The sequence below is a fragment of the Aptenodytes patagonicus genome, chromosome 3 (assembly GCF_965638725.1).
Source record: "Aptenodytes patagonicus chromosome 3, bAptPat1.pri.cur, whole genome shotgun sequence".
In the NCBI taxonomy this organism is placed as follows: Eukaryota; Metazoa; Chordata; class Aves; order Sphenisciformes; family Spheniscidae; genus Aptenodytes; species Aptenodytes patagonicus.
This window is the reverse complement of record NC_134951.1, coordinates 27,973,778-27,994,144: the sequence shown is the minus strand read 5'-3', so window position 1 is coordinate 27,994,144 and position 20,367 is coordinate 27,973,778. Positions and strand designations below refer to the sequence as shown.

Genomic DNA, 20,367 nt, shown 5'->3' with positions numbered 1-20,367 from the left:
TGTGAGGAAAAAAGAAAGTAGCAGCTTCGGGAGGATTTCCTCAAGATAGTTACCTAGAGGTTTTTGTCCTGAGATTCCCCATCTTGATGTGCTGTGTTAGTACAGCCATGGCTTTAGACTGGTAAATACAATTTTGGTAACAGCATGGGTTCTGTGAACAGATCTTCAGATTAGCTGTACTGACATCTGCTGCAGGGGTGTAAAGTGATGCCCAGCACCACGTGTGGGTCTATGCTAGAGGTGAGAACCTGATCTTCGGCACCCGAATCCCATTTCCCATCTGCTATGCCATCCTTGTGTCTGTTCACATCCACTTTCAGTTCTAGTATTTTCACCTGAAACGTAGATAGCAAAGCTGAAGCAGTTACTCTTCATGGAAACAGGGTAGGAAAATTGTAGTTTATTTCATCTCTAACTGAGTATTAGCCACATACACTCAATTTCCAAAATTAATGCTATTGCCTTAAGACATGGGGTGAGTTGTGACATAAACTGCTCATCTATTTTTTATACCAAGTTATCACTAAGTAAGTTCGATACTGGCAAACTGTATTTCAAAGTAATTGAGCACTGTTATCCCATACTTTGGGTATTTTTCCTGTGCCGTACAGCACTGAAAATAAAAACCTGGGTTACTATTAAGTAGTGAAATAAGCCTAGAAACTTCAGTGGTTAGTCTTTAAATGGTTACTGCTACCCTAAATATGACTCAGAAAAATCTATAATTTTCTCAGTGTTTTAAAGTGTCTCACCTTTTTATTTGGGTAAAACGCCCCAATAATTCCAAGAGAGCAGTTTGAATAGATGGCTACCATAGAAGCTATGAGGCTACCCACATGGTATAGTCAAATCAGCAAACTGAAAAAGAAAGACAGTCTCTGCCTTGGATGGCAATTTTCAGAGATGTACGTCTTTAAGCTGGGTAGTGCCAGCTTAATAGCAATGGGAGATTTTTCTCTCTAATTGGGTATGGCTGGAAACTCCTCCGAGCTCCGAAGTTTAAACACCCCTGGGGAACCTGCCTGTGCTGGGCGGAGGCTGAGTTAAGGTCAGAAGGTAAGTACTAACTTACAAATTCCTTTTTCTTAAAGCGTTTGAGCAACTATTTATAGTGAAGCTACTTCCAAATTTATTAGGGCATCTGCTGGCGTAATGTAAATTCTCTGCTCTCTTTAGTTTGTGTGCCAGGTAGACTAAGCATGGCTCGATAGTTACTCACCAGCTGGAAGCTGCAGGAGAGAGAAAGCAAGAGAAAGACCTTTTTTAACCAGGAAATGAATCCTGCAGTACAGTTCAGAGCTGAGCAAGGCAGCCATAAAACCGCTGAGGGGACAAAGTGTGGGAAGGCAAAGGTGGGTGGGAGAACACAGTGCAAGCCTCTAGCACCGTGGCAGTTTCTTCTGGGTTTGAGCAGGAAAGCTGGCCCATTTGGTACGCTGGACTCCGCTCCCAGCTCCAGGGCTAAAGGGCACTTCACACTGAACGCAGATAATGCTGTTTCTGAAAGACCATTCCCTCTTAAACAGTTCTTACATTGCTGAGAAGCATCCTCAGAGAAATTCAGGACAGGCATGTCATTAAGGCTCACTAGGAAATAGGATGGAAATATGGAGTTTAGACAAAAGCAGTAAAAACATTTGTATATAGACAAATTTTGTATTGAGGTCTTTGCTAAATATTAATTAAGGCTAAAGGTAATGCATGCAAGACACGGTTACTTATTTGGCTCCAGTGTAAACTCCTGGTGTGAACCAATTCTTCAGCAGTGTCTGGGCTAGTGCAGCAGTCCCAAAATGCCCTGGATTGTGATGCATTTTTTCTATGGGAATCAGGTATCGCTTAGGTAAAATAGGAAGGTTTTCCATATCTGCTCTCCATATTTCCTGGGAGTCTTTGGTCACTTGTACCTTTTGCAAGAGTCAATTTCTTCAGCAGGAACAGTCAAACATATCTTTTCAGGAGTGAGCAACATCAGGTCAGACCGCTGGACTGCTTGTAAGCCCAGTGGTTTCGTACAGCTGTCGTGCTGTGGCTTTAGCGCCAGTACCTGTTAGATGATTTCTTACCTCTTCTTTTGTCCTTCCGCTGGTATGGGCTGGCTGATGAATCATAGTAAGGTTCTCTGGCAATTGTATAGCTTTTAACAGTTCAGTAATTTGTGGAGCATTTGATATTTTACTTCCACTAGAAGTTATAAACCCACGCAGCTTCCGTAACTGCCCAGAACTGTGGCGTACTCCAAATGCATATTGAGAATGAGCATAAATATTTCAGTCATATATATTTCATAAATATTTACAGTCTTTTCTTTGGCCAGCTGATAGACCTTTGTTAATGCAATTAATTCGGCTGCTTGTGCGCTCAGCTTCCAACTGAGTGGTGAAGCCTCCACTACTTCATTCACAGTAGTTACTGAATAACCTGTAACCTAGTTGCTGCTCAGATAATGAGGACGTGCCAACAAATAGTTCCAGATTGGGATTTAGAAACGGCATGTCTGTTAATTCTTCTTGAGTCTTTTCGGCTTCATGGGTGGCTACTACACAGTCGTGATGTGGAGTTTCTTCCCCAGGTGAAGGGAGTACAGTAGCAGGGTTCAGCGTGTTAGATACGCTATCATAGCGAGGCTGTTCCTTGCCCTTCTTGTACAAATAAGGTAAATGGTTTACCATAGTCTGGCAGTCCCAGGGCAGATGCAGCTTGCTTCAAAAGTTTTGTCGTGGTTTAACCAGTCAGGCAGCTAAACACCACATGGCAGCTCGAACCCCTTCATCTGCTGCTAATATCTCTTTTTCAGTTGGAGTATAGTGGGCCTCAGATCCTCTGTATCCCCAACTCCAAAACCCTAAAGGTCGACCTCGAGTCTCCCCTGGTGCTTTCTGCCAGAGGCTCCAGGTAGGGCCGTTCTCCCCAGCTGCGGCGTAGAGCACAGTTTTTACATCTTGCCCTGCCCGGACTGGCCCCAGGGCTACTGCATGAACTATCTCCCGTTTAATTTGTTCAAAGACTTGTTGTTGCTCAGGGCCCCATCTGAAATCGTTCTTCTTCCAGGTCACTTGGTAGAGAGGGTTTACAATCAGACTGTAATTTGGAATATGCATTCTCCAAAAACCCACGACGCCTAAGAAAGCTTGTGTTTCCTTTTTGCTAGTTGGTGGAGATGTGGCTGTTATTTTGTTGATCACATCCATTGGGATCTGACGACGTCCATCTTGCCATTTTATTCCTAAAAACTGGATCTCCTGTGCAGGTCCCTTGACCTTACTTTGTTTTATGGCAAAACCGGCTTTCAGAAGGATTTGGACTATTTCCTTCCCTTTCTCAAAAACTTCTCCTGCTGTGTTGCCCCACACGATGATATCATCAATGTATCGCAGGTGTTCCGGAGCCTCACCCTGTTCCAGTGCAGTCTGGATCAGTCCATGGCAAATGGTGGGGCTGTGTTTCCACCCCTGGGGCAGTCGGTTCCAGGTGTACTGGACACCCCTCCAAGTGAAAGCAAACTGTGGCCTGCACTCCGCTGCCAAAGGGATTGAGAAAAACGCATTAGCGATATCAGTTGTGACATACCACTTGGCTGCCTTTGACTCCAGTTCGTATTGAAGTTCTAGCATGTCCGGCACGGCAGCACTCAGCGGTGGCGTGACTTCATTCAGGCCACGATAGTCTACTGTTAGTCTCCACTCTCCATTAGACTTCCGCACTGGCCATATGGGACTGTTAAAGGGTGAGCGGGTCTTGCTGATCCCCCCTTGGCTCTCCAGTCGACGAATCAGCTTATGGATTGGAATCAGGGAGTCTCGGTTGGTGCGATATTGCCGCCGGTGCACCATTGTGGTGGCAATCGGCACCTGTTGGTCTTTGACCCTCAGCAACCCCACAACAGAAGGGTCTTCCAAGAGACCAGGCAAGGTGGACAGCTGTTTAATTTCCTCCGTCTCCAAGGCAGCTATACCAAAAGCCCACCGGTACCCTTTTGGGTCCTTGAAATACCCTCTCCTGAGGTAGTCTATGCCAAGGATGCACGGAGCATCTGGGCCAGTCACAATGGGGTGCTTTTGCCACTCATTCCCAGTTAGGCTCACTTCGGCCTCCAATACAGTTAGCTGTTGGGATCCCCCCGTCACCCCAGAAATACAGGTGGGTTCTGCCCCTTTATAGCTTGATGGCATTAGGGCACACTGTGCACCGGTGTCTGCTAGAGCCTTATACTCCTGTGGGTCTGATGTGCCAGGCCACCGAATCCACACAGTCCAGTAAACCCGGTTGTCCCTTTCCTGCACCTGGCTGGAGGCAGGGCCCCTCTAGTCCTGGTCATAGTATTCGTTACTCACTTCTTGTAAATGCAGATCAGAATTCCCTTTATTAAGATCTGAAGTAGGATCAGCCCTTCTACTCTGTCTGGGGAACTGTTCACTGGAAACTGGAGCAGCAATTTTCCTGGAAGAGCCCCCTTTTGTGATTGTTTTCCCTTGTAACTCACGTACCCGTGCCTCTAGGGTTGAGGTAGGTTTTCCATCCTACTTCCTCATGTCCTCGCCATGGTCACGCAGGTAAAACCACAGGGTGCCCCATGGTGTGTACCCACTACGTCCTCTCTCTTGAGCAGAGGAACGCTTACTCCTAATGGATGAGATACTGGTCCGTACAGATGAGGAGTAGGGCATATCCTCTTTGAATTGCTGGAACTCCTGGGACAGTTTCTCCACAGCCGAGATGCAGGCCTGTAGGGAGGAAGAGAGACTTTCTTTGTATTGCCGGAGTTGACCAGCCAATTCATCCACCGTTTGTCCCTCTCCATCTTTCCAGGTCATTACTGCTAATGAGTTGGCACATGACGATGGTGCACTCCGTACAAACTTCTGCCACATGGGTCATGTGCACATGACTTCATCTGGATCTCTGGATAACTGCTCGTTGTTGAGGTCATCATAAATCACCTCCAGCACGGCTAATTCCCTCAGGTACTGGATACCCTTCTCCATGGTGGTCCACTTGCCTGGGTGACATATGACATCTTCCTTGAAGGGATACCTTTCCTTCACACCTGCAGGAGTCGCCTCCAGAGGCTGAGGGCTTGTGCCCCTTTTCCAATCGCTTTGTCAATGCCCCCTTCCCTGGAAAGTGATCCCAGCTGCTTGGCTTCCCTACCCTCTAATTCCAGGCTACTGGCCCCGTTATCCCAGCATTGGAGCAGCCAGGTGACAACGTGCTCGCCTGGATGATGGCTGAAACCTTTTTGCATATCTCGCAGTTCACTCAGGGATAAGGATCTGGTCGTTACTGCCTCGTTTATGAGTTCTGCCTCTTCTTCCTCCTGTTCTTGTGGTGGCCCTGCTTCGGAGTAGCCTGCTTCATCCACTTCTTCCTCCTTCCCTTTCTTAGGATGAGTTTCTTCCCTTACTAAACGAGCTGACTTTCGCATCCAATATTTCTTCTTGTGTATAGAGGTGACTGATACTGGCACGGGTTGGTTCTCTGGTTCAGCTGCAGTGCCTGTCGCCAGGGTTGGAGTAACCACAGGGCCTGTCATTTTGTTGTCAGACCCAGAGACCTTCTCTTCCCCTTGAGGGTACTGAATAAGTGTTGAACAGGGCACGGTAGGCATGGGCCAGGCCCCAGCACATTGCAGTGATTTGTGTCTCTCTGGAGTTGCCAGGGTGACAGCATACTTTTTCCAAATATCTACTAATTTTTCAGGATTTTGTACTTGCTCAGGGGTGAAGTTCCAAAACTTTGGAGGTGCCCACTGTCCTAGGTACTTGCCCATACCATCCCACACACCCTGCCACTCACAAGTATCCAGCTTCGGTGCAGATCTCTGGGTGGTATTCTTGAATAGTTGTTTAACCTTAAACAAGACCTGAACCACATTCAGGAGACACAGCAATAGGAACATGCTGGTTTGAACATCCCAAGGGTATTCAAAATTCTCAAGAGCTATTGTGACTAGCCTGGAGGAGAAGGGGAAGGTGAAGGAGCGGGGCAAAGTGTCCCCCCTTGTCTTCCGCATAAATTGGCTCTCCGAGGAGAAAAGGTAAAGAGTGTAATTATTAATAGTTTCTGAGAGATGGTTCCCAAAGTACGGAGATGACAGCAATGCTGAGTATAAATACCAGATTAGTCTCACGACCAGTAATTTTATCATATCATAAGCCAGTGCTACAAAGTACAGCAAAATGATAACCTTGACCCAGCCCCCAGAGGTGATAAACAGCAAAACAGGGAACATATACAGCAAGTAAGGTGTCACATAACACAACTCTGAGAACAAGCACAACAACTCTGAAAGCAAATAAATCAACATTGCGGCCAGCGACTATTAACCTAATACAATGAATGCTTATAACAAATTTGTTTTAACACACTCTGGTCAGATCTGTCGTTATCTCAACCCTTCGAGCACCACGTTGGGCGCCAAAAAGGACTGTCATGGTTTAACCCAGCAGGCAGCTAAACACCACACAGCCGTTCGCTCACTCCCCCCACAGTGGGGTGCGGGAGAGAATCAGAAAAAAGGTAAAACTCGTGGGTTGAGGTAAAGACAATTTAATAGGACAGAAAAGGAAGGGAAAATAATAATAATGATAAAAGTATACACAGAACAAGTGATGCACAATGCAATTGCCCACCACCCGCTGACAGATGCCCAGCCAGTTCCTGAGCAGCAGCCGCGCCTCCCCAGCCAACCCCCCGAGTTTTTTGTTCAGCATGACATCATATGATATGGAATATCCCTTTGGTCAGCTGGGGTCAGCTGTCCTGGCTGTGTCCCCTCCCAGCTTCTTGTGCACCCCCAGCCTACTCGCTAGCAGGGCAGAATGAGAAACTGAAAAGTCCTTTGCTTAGTGTAAGCACTGCTCAGCAACAACTGAAACATCGGTGTGTTATCAACATTATTCTCATCCTAAATCCAAAACACAGCACTGTACCAGCTACTAGGAAGAAAATTAACTCTATCTCAGCCGAAACCAGGACAAGCTTGAATGTCTTTACCTTGTCTGTTGTTCATTGAATGGGTTCTCCAGCATCTTGAGCAATAATCGGTATCAGGGGTTTTGCCATTTCCTCGGAAGCAGCTATCCAGGGGTGGCAGAATCCTACAGCTCCTAAAGAGGCTTGCGTTTGTTTTTAGTAACTGGTCAGGGAAGATTTTGAATGGTTTTAATATGGTTTTTAGATAAATGCCACTCCTCTTGTTGGAGAATGTAACCCAGATATTCTACACTTCTCTTATAAAAATTGTAACTTATGTGGAGAGGCCCGATGGCCCTTTTCAGCTAAGGCAAACAGTAAGGAATGGGTGTCAGCTGTACAAGATTCCTTGGCTACTAATAAATCATCAACATATTGTATCAAAAACAGATCAATTTTTTTTAAAACACAACATCGTACAAAACTTTTACTAAAATTTTAGAAAAATAGTGGAGGACTGAGTGAAGTCCTGAGGCAGCCTTGTCTATGTTAGCTGTACCTTTCCCCAAATAAATGCAAAAAGGCATTGAGAGTCTGGATGAGTAGGTATACTGATTTAAGGCGAAAAATGTTGTCCCGTCTCCAGTAAGTCGAGGGTTGTATCTGCCCACCTTTAGGGAATTTCAAGTGTCAGTAGACACATAGGAATGGGTAACTAAACTGAGCCCTCAGGGCAAGACTCAGGTCCAGACCCAAGGCACTGAAATGTAGCCGTATGTGAGCTACGTGTCAGGTCCCCGTATAGTCAATGGAGGTATATTCAGTGGATCTAAAGATTGAGGAGACTTTACCAAAAAACAAGGGTTTTTTTTCTGTGTCAGAAGCTTAAGACAATTAAAATCCACCTACAGCTGACAGTTACTCTTAATAAAAAAAAAAAAATGAAGCTGATGACAGGTTTTTGTTCTGCATTTGTCATTGTTCTTCTCACGTAACTTAATGCCATATAGAATTTCTTGTTCATGTAAAATGATAAAATGATACCTAAGGCTTTTCTGCTTTTGTTCTGGAAAAAATAGATATATTTTCCAAGAGGATTAAGTTTCATATTCTTGGTATTGTAGTCTTTGGCTTCTTTAGTTAAAGGGAAAGACTTGTTTACTGTAAGTTTCTGCACATTACGAGTTGGGGCAATGTGTGTTGAAATGATATGGATGCAATGTATCTGAGAAGTACGATAATGAAAGAGGCACTAGTTAGCTGTTGTGAACTACACAGATAAGCTGCACTGCCATATAGTGAAAGATAGTCGCACAACGTGCAGAAACTAATAAAACCACTTAGAGGCAAAACATTGTAATTAGCAACAGCTATTTGCACTTTAAAACTGGAGGTGATAATATTTTCCTTTATGTGTATTGGGATTATATTGTCTAAATTACATCCCAAAATATCCCTATTTATTGTAGTAAGATGACTTGGTTGTTACCAGAATTGCTCAAGGGAGAACTCTCAATCTGACTGTTCTTTAAAACCAAGTTTTGGCAAAGCATGTTCCAAATGCACTTTAAGTAGACTTACAAGGCACTGTGACTTGAAGAAAACACATCACTAGAGCATACTGAACCTGATTCGAATGGGAAATGTCAGGTGGATGCAAAGTGTGACAGATGTAATGTTGCAGCTTTGGTTTTTAGCTCTGAGAAAACTGGGGTCATCTGTAAAATTATTTTTTAAAATCAGGCACTCTACTCTGGTTTCTGAGCCATTAGGACATGATTAAGATACCCATTTTTAAGCTTTTTTTCTCCCAATCATTAGCATATGATACTAACATCTTTGTGAAGGGGGAATGCTAGTCCCATTTCTTTAGTAATTAGGGCAATGAAGCACAGAGAAATTAAGGTCTGGTTTTGCAAACACTTATACTCAAGTGTCAGCGCAAATAGACCAGCTGGTTGTCCCTATGTATGAAACAGCTCAGTACAGACACGCTCTCTCTGCCACACACTCTATTGCTCGTGGCGCAGAGAGAGGTGCTGTTACAGCAAGCTTCAGACAGCCTCCGATGTGCCAGTCCCCTGGACACGCAGGTCCCCGGTGCCCTGGGGGATACTTTTGGGGGCACCTGAAGCCAATGCAACTAGGTTCCAGATCTGGCTTTGAGGGACACCTCAAGGCTGCCTTAAGCAGTAAGGAAACAGGCTGTAGCCATTCAATAGGACAGCCAAGGAAGCTCAGCCTGTTTCATGGAATAAAGGGAAGATTAACAATTCATTTGCCCCTACTTGAGGAAAGAAGTGGATGGCAGTTGAAGCTGCAAAATGTGCTCCAACATCTGGCAAACAAAGCTTGACAAATTTCAGCCTACCAGTAAAACATGTTTTCTTTTTCTTCTTTTCATCTTTTGAATGAGGATGATGGCATTGAGGGTGAGTGAGTGACTTCCCTGAGGATGTGGTGGGATTTTCAGTGGCTTTGTATAACTGTCTTAAAATGCAGCGAGGTTCCCCCTGTAGCTCAGAACTCATGCCACTTGTTTAAACATGTCTGTGTTTGCTTATAATCATAACAAACCTCCCTAGTAGCACTGGGGAAGGCTTTACAGATCTGCACATCTTTCCTTTCCTAGCACAGGCTGTGTGGTGTCACTGGTCCATCTCTCATTTTCTGTTTTAAACCAGATGAAGTTTAAACTTCAACAGGCATAGTGAGAATAAAAGGTTCTCTCTCCCCTCAAAATAATGGTACTTACACCAGTTTTATGAGACGCTGTTTTCTGCTTAATGTTTTTCAGGGAACCAGGAGCTCAGAAGCATGTCGGGGAAGCCCAGGCTTACCTACTGTAATGGAAGGGGGCGAATGGAGCCCGTACGATGGCTGTTGGCAGCAGCCGGTGTGGAGGTTAGTTGACACTCAGTACAGTGTTCCAGACTGGTGTTTTCAACTGGCCTCAGTAAGGAACAATTTAACATGCATGTGGAGGATAAATGGCTACAAGAGGGTGGCTAAATTCATTTGGCCAGTGGCACTGCATGTTTGTAACTACCTTGTTCAGTGGTGAATATTTGGGATGCAAACTCAGGGGAGCTTGGAGTTTATTAGAGCTAGTATCAGTCCCCTGAAGTAATTAATCATAATGGGTCAAAATAGGGATTTATTTAAAGGCCCTTAATTAACCTGAGTTTTCCAGCTGTGCAAAACCACCTTAACTCAGTCTTATTTAGTTTGCAGTTACAATCTGTATAAACAAAAGAGTGTTGTTGAGTTACATGCCCTGGCATGGGGTTAGAAATAGTTGGTTTACCTTGTGCTTCCCTTGGCACTGGCTGCAGCCTGTCTTCCTCCTGTAGATGTCTGTACTCTGTTTCTACCTGCACTTAGGTTATTTCTGAATCAGTGCCCTGAGGCAGAAGTGGCCAGGATGTTCTGCTCCTCCCTGGCTGCGAGGATGCGTGGGGGATCCTCAGGACATCTGCGGCCAAACAGCGCAGTTGAAGATCCGGCCCATTATCTTTTGCTTGGTTTGGTCGTTCTGTGCATGGTTATGTGCAATCGCTTACAGAAGAAAAATGTTCAAATACAGCAATGTAACACTATTCTCTCTCCTCCAGTTTGAAGAAGTTTTTTTGGAAACAAGAGAGCAGTATGAGAAGTTAATCAAAGGTAAGAATCCCAACACCTGAGACTTAGTCCCTCAAAAAATTGCTCCAATTTAGCTAAAATTGTGGTTTAAAATTAGTTTATTTAAACCAGTGCAAACTTCCAGGTGTATACCTAGAATACTGAAATACTAGTTTTGAGTAACCTGTTCTTTCCAGTGCCAAACAAATCCTATAAGCTAAAAGCCATAGCTTCTGTGACTGTGTTTATTGCAGTACATTAAACAGGGATAGCAAACATTACTATTCAATGCAACATAATTATCTATGCTCTTGAACTGTTAGCATGGTTCCCAGCACATTTTTGGTTCAGGGCAAATAGCGCTTCCCGAAGCAATTCCTAGGCATCATTTGGGAGTTTTCCCAGGCCAAGGGCCATTTCCAAGATGTCATTTAGATGTGACCACCATGCTCTACAGGCAGAGACAGCTGAATAGAGTGAATGTGGCCAGTCTGTGCCAGCTGGCCTGAGCTATTGTTGACTAGTATAGATGTACCTGTATGTTGGTTCTGAACGTCAGTGAGATAAGCCCCTAAATGAAAGGTCAGCAAGGCACCAAAATCCCCAGGAAAGCCAGTTCTCCTTTGTGCTAGGCTCTGTGCGAACACACTAGTGACAGTCCTGAGCAGGACAAGCCTGAGCCATGAAGCTTCCCCCAGTTAAAAAACAGGTAGCCAGCAGGGAGACCTGCGGAAAGTCTGACATGGTCAAAGCAGCAAGCCACAAAGGCTTCGTGTCAACCTTGTGAGTGAGACCAGTTCCCAAACACCAGTGCATACCCCCCGCCACTGCCCTTGATTTTTGGCCAGATTAAATCCAGCAGCGAACCCCTCCGCAGCCACCCTGGAAGGATAAGACCTTGCTGCCGGTGTAGGGAAGGAGTTGGGACTGTGAGGAGCAATACAGAACACACCTGCCCTGCAGTTGACCTGCTGCCCAAGACATGTAAGAGAAACCTCACAGCAGGCTGAGCTTGCCAAGACATACTAGGAGACTTGGAAGAGGACTCACCTGCATTCTGGCTGCTTGCTCAGAAAGGAAAAGCTGTGTTCAAAGAAATTCTGACATGAAAACTAAAATGACCGAAATAAAAAAGAAGGGGTATCAAGAAGATCAGAATTAAATTTGCAGGTCCAGCTGGCTGGGAATCTGACAACCTGGGAGGGCAGTGCAGTGTAAAGACAGCAGTTGTAGCTCTAAATATGATAGCTCAGGTACTGAAAGCCCAAATCTGAATTTGCTTCACAGGACTAATTAATCCAGACAGAGTGGTACAATCCTGGATACAGTCTCCAAGCTTATCCATATCCAGAGAGAAGAATTAAATGGTGATGAAAAGGATAGGGAAGTTTTATAAAGATCAAGGGCTTTTATGTGTATGTAATGAGCTTAAGAGGGTGAGAACACAAAGAAAAAGGTTGGGTTTAATATGATGGGTTGAAGAAAGACAAATTAGTTAGTCACCCTGATAAAGGGACCTCTGGAATTCTGACGGTCATGCAGGGCATGACTGAACACAAATAACCCCACATTACCTCTCCCTCTAATTTTTTTCTCTTCCTACCAACATGCTTTTTGCTAGAGTATCCTGTGTTTAGACACCACCACATTGTTAGAATGGTCCAGGCGTGACTTTGGCCCATGCCAGCTGATGATCTTCTAAGCAATGTCCCAGCAGCGTCCCGGATGAAGCCTAGGCCAGGAGCTGTTCCCAACAGGCAGCTTGCAGACAGACAGTTGTTTTGGAGGCCGAGAGAGTTAAATAGCATTGGCCTGGCCAGATCTGTACCCATTGGCCTGAGGGATGACTAGCTTGGCTCAATCTGTGCAGCCACGGGTTGCCCAAGTTGCTACCTGGATTTCAACACGCTCTGCTGGTCGGTGACAAATAGTAGGTCTAGATTACTGGTTTTTTAATGTATGCTCCACAGGCCACCTTCCGACAGCACAATTCAATCCGCAAAATGACTGGCAAACTGCTTTTAATCTTGCATATATATTCTATGCAGTGGTTATGTGAAGTGGTTCTCACTGCAAAGCGAAAAGAAGCAGTCCGCTACTGGTCATACGGGAGAAATACCTCTTCTCTGTAGATAAGAAACAAACCGTGCATTCCGTTCACTTACATTTGCTGCATCACTTTTTGTCAAGGGCCAGAAAGTCAGATTTTATTTTTCACTTCACATTTTTCTGCTGAAAAATATCCTTGCAGAGCTGTTAGTTTTCCCATTCTACTGTGTTTCTGCTAGATAGATACCAAGTAATACTTCTTCCTTAAGCTGCAGAGGTGTGTTCTGGAAGGACATGAAGACACATGATCTTTCTGTGAATGTTTACAAGAAACAAACACAGGCTATTCATTGCTGCAGAGAGAACTACTCTTTGAATTTAAACTGTAAATTAATAATATAGAATGAGTGAAGAATGTTTATTAATTCTGGACTAGCAAAGTATTTTAATAGCTCTGTGGAGAAAAAAGTAAACAGATGTGCCTGTTAAAATGAACCCTTATACCTGAAAGAAGGATGCACTGAATGGATTAAAATTGAGCAATTAAAAAAAAATTATTAACTTCAAGCAATGCAAAGTGGCAGCTGCCTAGCTGGATTTGGAGTTTTGCAGTGATTTTAACAGGGTGGGATTGTTCTCTGGATGCCCTTAATGTGTAAGTGGAGGAGGGACTATCTCTGAAGACAGTGAATTAGTCCAGCAGAAAACTGGTCTAGAAAAGACTGACTTTGCTATGCTGAATGTCTACGTCAGCTTAGCTCTCAGAGCTGCCTCACTGAAGGCTCAGACAAATGCTCCTACCAGCACCAGGAGAAAATGGGACTACGAAGACATATCTAAATAGGCTTAAATTGTTGTGGAACAACACTGAGGATAGGTCTGTAATGAAAATCTATGGGGACTCTCAAACTCTTGTCCTTGGAGTGACTGTGTAAAACTTACTTAAACGGCAACTGCTGTCACAGTCCCTGCCTCTAACCCTGTAGCTTCGCGATGTTTAAAGTGGCCTGACCTCTTCCTTTATCCCTGTAGCTCAGTCTTGCTGTGGTACTACCCCTCTCATTCTTTCTAGTCATGTGTATATGTCCCTGACAGGGAACTAATCTGCATTAAAAATAATTGGATTTTTTTTTTTTTTTAAGTTCAGATTTAACACAGATCTTTATTCTCCTCCGATCCCTTGGGTTGAAAGTGCTGGTTCAGGCTTTTCCTGCCAGCATGAGGCAGGGTCCAGAAGTGCAAAGGAGCAGGCGGTGCCAGCTCCCATCAGCCAGTGAAGCTCTGGCAATGCTGTAAAGTGAGGGGCCCAGCTGCACTGTGATGACCTAGCTACAAAAGTGTGTTGCAGGCTAGTCAATATTTGATCCTTCCCACAATGTTAGTTTACTGCATGGAGTTTTACAGTTAGGGCAAGACATCAATGATCTCCTACACTGCAAAAGAAATGTGCTCAGTCTCTCGCTCTCCTGTAAAGCTAGCAGTCTAGGAGGAACTAACAAGCTTTCCCTCAACTTTCCATCCTAGATGGAGTCCTGATGTTCCAGCAAGTGCCTCTGGTTGAGATTGATGGGATGAAGATGGTGCAGACCAGAGCCATCCTCAGCTACATAGCAGGGAAATACAATCTCTATGGGAAAGACTTGAAGGAGAGAGCCCTGTACTGTAACACCTCCTTTCACTTAATGAGCAATTATTTGATAGCTGCATTATATATAATAAATTCAATCCTGTAAATCCAGTAGAAAGGCATGAGAAAGGCTAACACATAAAAAGCCAGGACTCTAGTTTTTGCTTAGGTTTTAACCACTATTTCTGAAATGCTGCTGAACAGAAACAGGCTTTTAGTCCTTTTAAAAAATATTTAGGTTTAGTTTATGTTTAGTTTTGGCTGTGAAAATTGGCACTACGGTGGTGATATGAAATTTCTGTAAGTTGCCTTAGTTAATTGGAAAACAGATGAAATAACTTCTATGCTCTTTTCTACTGTCTTTCCCCCACCAATAGGATTGACATGTATGTGGAAGGCATAACAGATCTGATGCAAATGATTTTGGTGTTTCCTTTCTCTCCACCTGAGACAAAGGAGAAAAATCTTGACTCAATTAAGGACAGGGCAATTAACAGGTACTTCCCAGTCTTTGAAAAGGTAAGTGACAGTGAGGATGTGTCTATAAAACTTGTATTTACCATATCAAAAAGTTTCCCCAAAATAAGAACATGTTTGTAGTGCAGGTCAGTTCCAAATCCTCAGCTTTCTTGGCTCTTTCAAAGGAGGGGAAATACAGCAGCACATTTTCTCTATTTCTTGGCTTGTATTGTCAGGGCTGTGTTATTTGAACATCTACAAAGCAAACAAAGCAATATGTTCTCAGCTATACAGCAAAACTTTTCACTAAAGTAAAAGCAAGCACGTATGATTTCTTTTTTCCTTGAGGGGATAGTTCCACACTTACATTTGCTTAGAGCACATCTCTCTGCTATACTTAATTTCAGTTGGAACATTTTCATTAGAAGAATGCAAAAATCCCTTGCAAATAAATCAGGTAGAGAGATTAGGAGTACTTTAGAAAAACAAAAGTCATAGATTTCTGCACATCCCATTTTTGAAAACAACAAACCAAACCCATATGACTCAGGCATCTGGCAACATTTCTCACTTTTGTAACATTCATCTAGTCTTGATGGAAAACAATAAAGGCTGAATGTCCTAGAAGTTCTTATGACTATAATAACTTATTCCCAAAGGCAGGGATTTTCTTTGGTTAGCTATTGTAATTCTGCATTTCTAAGTTTGCTTCCTGGTGTCAACACTGGACATAACTTTAAATGAAATATCTAAATGGCAATTTTATAAATTCTCCAAGCTACTCTTTAGTTCCTCCATTATCCCTATTTCTAATTCTATTACTGTTACTAGTCTACTTAAGTGCATGGTTTTGTCCCTGTTCCCAGTGCCTATCATCATTCATCATTACCGAGTGACCGAAGCTTGTGTACTACAAGAGTTCAGATTTTTTCCCAACAATAATGAAATGATTTAGGCTCACAGCTTCCAGCTGAAAACTCCACCCTGAAATTTCAGATATAATCGCTGTTCAGTTCTACAGTTGTGCTGTGAGGCTTAGCTGCCAGGCATCATATGTCCCATTCTCATCTGCAGCCCACATTCTCTTGTATTCTACAGGTTTTGAAACACGGCCAAGACTTTCTCGTGGGCAACAAATTCAGCTGGGCAGATGTGCAGCTAATTGAAGCCATTTTAGCAGTGGAGGAGAAAATACCTGCTGTGCTGTCGGGGTTTCCTCAGTTGCAGGTAATTTTGTTATTGAGCATGCCTGTATTCAGGAGCTAGAGGGCAATCCTGAAGTGATCATCTCTCCATGCTATGTAAATCAGGAGTGTGGGCTCTTTGAGGAACTGTCACTATCGTATGTTTGCTTAACATCAAGCACAAGAAGGAATTGATTTAGCTGGTTTGTTGTAAGACACTGTGCTCCTGATTAACCCTGTTCAGGTATGCCTATCCCTCTTTGAGTGGTATATGCCTCCTCAATAGAAATAAATTAATGTCATCCCAAGGGAATCACTGATCTAAGCTGCCTTGTTTTCATTTTCCTGCTTCCTGCCAGTAGACGCTATCTAATACCAGATAACAAATTAAGTCTGTGATACAGGTTGACACATTAGAATAAGGTACAGTGTGCCATTTTCTGTACTGGCTGGTATTACAATTTTGGGATCCCAGTAACCTCACTTCACTTCTGCCTTCTACAGTATGACTAGAAACTCAAGCCTTAGCATTAAGCCACTTTTCTTTCAATAAACAACTCGATACAATTGAGGATGAATTCTCTGCCTTTGTGCCATGTACAAAGTCTGAAACAAAGCAGAAGTGAGGCACTTCTGCTGTGAGACATGACCAGAAATCAGAAGCCTCCAGGTGTGCAGCATGCTATAGAGCACAGTGCATGGGCAAGCCTAGGGCATGACCTGCAAGAGTCATTAAGAGTTGAGATACAGTGGACCCAAGTAGTCTGTGACTGGAAAAAAGCAGATAGTGTTCAGCAGTCCTCCCATGTGCCTGTAATCATGGTAATAAAGCAGTGTAGGCACTGCAAATCTGGGTTGAGGATGCAAGGCTTGAGGTCATGCTTCTTTGTGCTTACGAACTGTTAATTTGAGGGGAATAAGACTTTGGTCTTATTCCCATTAACAAAAGAAACAGTTCAGCATCAGACTATCACAGTTAGGTTTTCTGCTTGGAACTGATGAGGAAAAGGGTTTTGATTTTTTTTTAAATTACTTTTTAAAAATTTTTAAATCTCAACCCCAACAGTTTAAGCCTGAATTTAGCGTGACAGAATGAGGCACTTCAGCCATGAAGTGGGCAGTAACGTGTCAGATTTTATCCCATATGCAGTTTTGCAGCCTCAGGTAATTCTTGCCTCTAGCTCCCATCTTCTAGCAAAGTATCCTAGCCACTAGGCATGGGCACAGTTCTGCTGAAGCCATGCCTTGAAGGAGGGATTCCTTCACTGCCAGAAGGGAAAAAGTTTCTAAAATTGGTGGTTACTTACTTCAGTTTTTACTTTTCTTGCTCCTTCTTGTATTTCCCCCTTATCCTTCCACTGCCTGTAAGGAAGAGGAAATTATGTTCATACATCTGCCAGCAAGAACTGGCTGTCACTCTGTGAAGCCCTTAGCCCCATTGTTAGAAGAGGTTCTTATGTATCTAAGATTGCTCAGCTAACTGTGGGGTCTCCAGCTGCTTGCAATCTGCACCAGTGAGTCCTCTCTGACTGTCTGTACAATGAGATGTCTCAGGATCCTTGACTCAGTTGCCTTAATACAGGCATCTCTTGCCACCTGAGATGCCCAACGCTTCCCTAATCTTAGTCCTGGCCTCCAGCCACTGCTCCAGAAGGGAATAGGTCTCCCTGAGGGGCTGTGTTATATCTGCCAGCCCTATGTAGATATTTTGGCTACCTCAGGCTACAACACAGTACGAGAAGGCTCTACTGGACAACTGAGTTGAGCCAAGGATGCCTCCAGCCTTTTCACCTTCAGCCACGCAATCCTAGAAATGCTGTGACAGTGGGACAACAGTGGCCATGCTAGATGCAAACAGAGCTCAGATACTTACATAATGTAGTAAAAATGGAAATCATGTTAACATATATCGTGGTTTGCCCACACGGGAGTTTGCACCATCAGAACCAGCAATGAAAAGAAAAAGGTCATGAGCTGGGTTAGTGTATTTGTACCTTCAAAACTATCCTCTGGTGCTCCCGGATACTGAATTTTTGCCTTCAGTTTCTTTCAGGCAGCAGAGATTTAGATGTTTTCTGCTCCAGTACTGCCTTCATTGGTAAGAACAGGCTTTTTGCAGCAGCTGGGTCCTTCTCCTGTTGGACAGAAGGAGACTCTGTAGACGGCACGAGATCTGAATGAATGTTAGGATGTCTTCTAGCAGCAGGAGGAAGCAGTTGTTCTGTGCAAGGAGCACTGTTTGCTACTGGAGTAGCTGGAATTTCTCTCTTACTCTGTTGTTTTTATTTTTTAGGCTTTTAAAATAAGAATGAGCAATATGCCTACAATTAAGAAGTTCCTGCAGCCTGGCAGCCCAAGGAAACCCCCACCAGATGAATGTTATATAGAAACTGTGTTGAAGATTTTTAAGAAATGAATGCCTTGCTACCTTTGGTGAGACCCAAAACACTGAAAAAAAAAAAAACAAACCCCAAACCAAAGGAAGCAGAAAGCTCAGTAAATTAGTATCATTGTAGTTAAAAGCAATGGTAAAAGAAACCCCAAAACCGAAATAAAGCATTCTGATTACTCTGGCAACGTGACAACAGATTTGTCTTTATTGATATCAAATTCTTGGCAAAACATGAAAACAAAGGAGTATGGAAGCAAAGAACTATTTGTAGGGTAGGGAATTTATTCTTATGGAAAAAGACCAATGCAGTGTTAGTATTGTCAGAATGTAACTTGTTGAAGAAGATATTTTCTGGATGAAAATAGGCTTCCGAATAAGAGCTATGGAAGAGAAGAAAGAGCAGAAGACTCACTGAATCACTTATCCTTTAAAGAAGTAGACTTGTTTCAAGAGCAATTTTGGTGAGTAAGTACTTACATGGCATTATTTTTAGAGTGTTGTGTGAGTGAAACTTCTAATTTAGTATTAGTTTCATCTGTTGTTACTAAAGCCAAATCTCTTTGGTTTCTCACACTTCCCAGGTCTTGCCTAGGAACCAGCTCTTACAATGTTCCATTATTTTCTTCCTCTACCTTTTTAATGTGATTCTTCCAGGCACCTTAGTTCATTGTTCCCAGTGCATTGGAGTCTGTGCACCTCTTCACGTGATGAACCTCTTCAGAGGATGGGGAGGGCAGAGCCACATCGTCAAACAGACGATCACTAAGGTTCAGTATCTGTTCATGCTTCTTTCTGTGCATTTGTCTGTCATTTTGGGGGACTCTCAGCTGCTTCCTAGCCCCAGTTCTGGATACCAACGGCTAGTCCTAGTAAAACAAGAAGCCCCAGGCTCCATTCCCTGGCTCTGAGGCCATATACACACTATTAAACTCTCTTATTACCCAAAGCTGTGTAACCACATCCAGATGGCCTGTTGCAGCTGGGCCCTGGCGTGGACTGACTGTAGCTGGGAGCCATGTGGGCAAGAGCAGCGGGCACAGACCAATAACCCCTGAGCGAGTCGCTTACAATTCAGTAACACAGACAGCGTCTTCCAGCGTCCGTGCCCTGGCACTGCCTCGTGTTTGATGTGATCTTTGGAGAACTCCAGAGGGCAAAACCTGAGCCTGAGCTGCCACTTTGAAATGCGGGCAGGCTAGGGGTGCTGCTGCTTTGGCAGCACTGTGGGGCACCACCCGCCCTTGCGGCAATGTGGTGGGACCAGTGACACTAAGGTGGTCACAATTCCTCCCAGCGAGGCCTGTCTGCAATGGTGGAGGCGACTCACAGAGTGGCAATGGGGAAGGGAGGAGTGGGGTCACAGAGCAGCGCAGGTTTCATGGCTAGGACAGCTCAGGTGCATTAAAGGTGTAATAAAGTTGCCTAAATTTCTTTTATCAATCTCTCCTCGTGCAGGTAAGTTCACTAATCATTTAGTGAGTTGTGCTCATTATCTCTATCCTAAAAAACTATTTAAGGTTTCTTGGAAAGTGACTTTGGTCCAATGTGAGCAATGAAGAATGTGCCACCCAAAAGACTCCCAGGTTTGATGTCAGGGTCAGCTCAAGCTGAAGGGAGGAATGGACCTGCATTGCATTCACCCTGGATCTCTGCTCCAAATACTGAGCCACTGGGCACAGCAGTGGCAGCCATTGTGGCAGGCATTGGCACCTTGCTCCACAAGACTGTCAATCACATTTGGTGGTGACTACCTAACCCTCTGGGAGTCACAGGAGGTCTTGGAAAGATCTGCTCTGGAGGTGGCTCCTCATTTAGCTGGTGTGCCAGCACATGGGATCTGTGCTGGCCTGCCTCACCTTCACCAGGCGCTCTGAGCCATGATTCCCCAGGCCACCCAAGTGCTCAGCTTTGTGATACCAGCCTCGCTGTGTCACCCTTGCTGTCGATGCTTTGTCTCCTCCTGGTTCCCTAGTAAGTGAAAGCAGCAGGTCTCAAGCAGTTTCTGGAAGAAGTTGCTTCTTCAGGTACCAGAAAGGTAACTGAACTTATTTGTTAGCAGTTGGCAATGCCATAGGCGAACTGCCCGTGTAGCTGTGCTGCTGTGGTGCATCCTGCCA

The 20,367-nt window shown here is 44.1% G+C and overlaps 1 protein-coding gene across 2 annotated transcripts; it reads left to right on the top strand.

Moving 5' to 3' along the window:
• Window positions 1-1,039: 1,039 nt before the first annotated feature.
• On the top strand, window positions 1,040-18,435 carry LOC143158973 (glutathione S-transferase A4-like). 2 transcript variants are annotated; one of them, XM_076335439.1, is made up of 7 exons: window positions 1,040-1,056; window positions 9,713-9,819; window positions 10,530-10,581; window positions 14,113-14,245; window positions 14,593-14,734; window positions 15,773-15,901; window positions 18,152-18,435. In XM_076335439.1, exons 2-7 carry the CDS (start codon window positions 9,733-9,735, stop codon window positions 18,272-18,274), a joined length of 666 nt encoding a protein of 221 aa, XP_076191554.1. In that variant the 5' UTR covers window positions 1,040-1,056; window positions 9,713-9,732; the 3' UTR covers window positions 18,275-18,435. The 2 variants fall into 2 exon arrangements, with proteins under 2 accessions (XP_076191554.1, XP_076191553.1); XM_076335438.1 differs by lacking the exon at window positions 1,040-1,056 and adding an exon at window positions 4,882-4,964.
• The last annotated feature ends 1,932 nt before the right edge of the window (window positions 18,436-20,367 follow it).

Excerpts from the sequence above, each read along its gene's own strand:
- LOC143158973 (XM_076335439.1), top strand. The coding sequence starts at position 9,733 with ATGTCGGGGAAGCCCAGGCTTACCTACTGTAATGGAAGGGGGCGAATG. Across the intron at positions 14,735-15,772 it reads ACTTCCCAGTCTTTGAAAAG|GTTTTGAAACACGGCCAAGA; the intron begins GTAAGTGACAGT and ends TGTATTCTACAG. Across the intron at positions 15,902-18,151 it reads CGGGGTTTCCTCAGTTGCAG|GCTTTTAAAATAAGAATGAG; the intron begins GTAATTTTGTTA and ends TTTATTTTTTAG.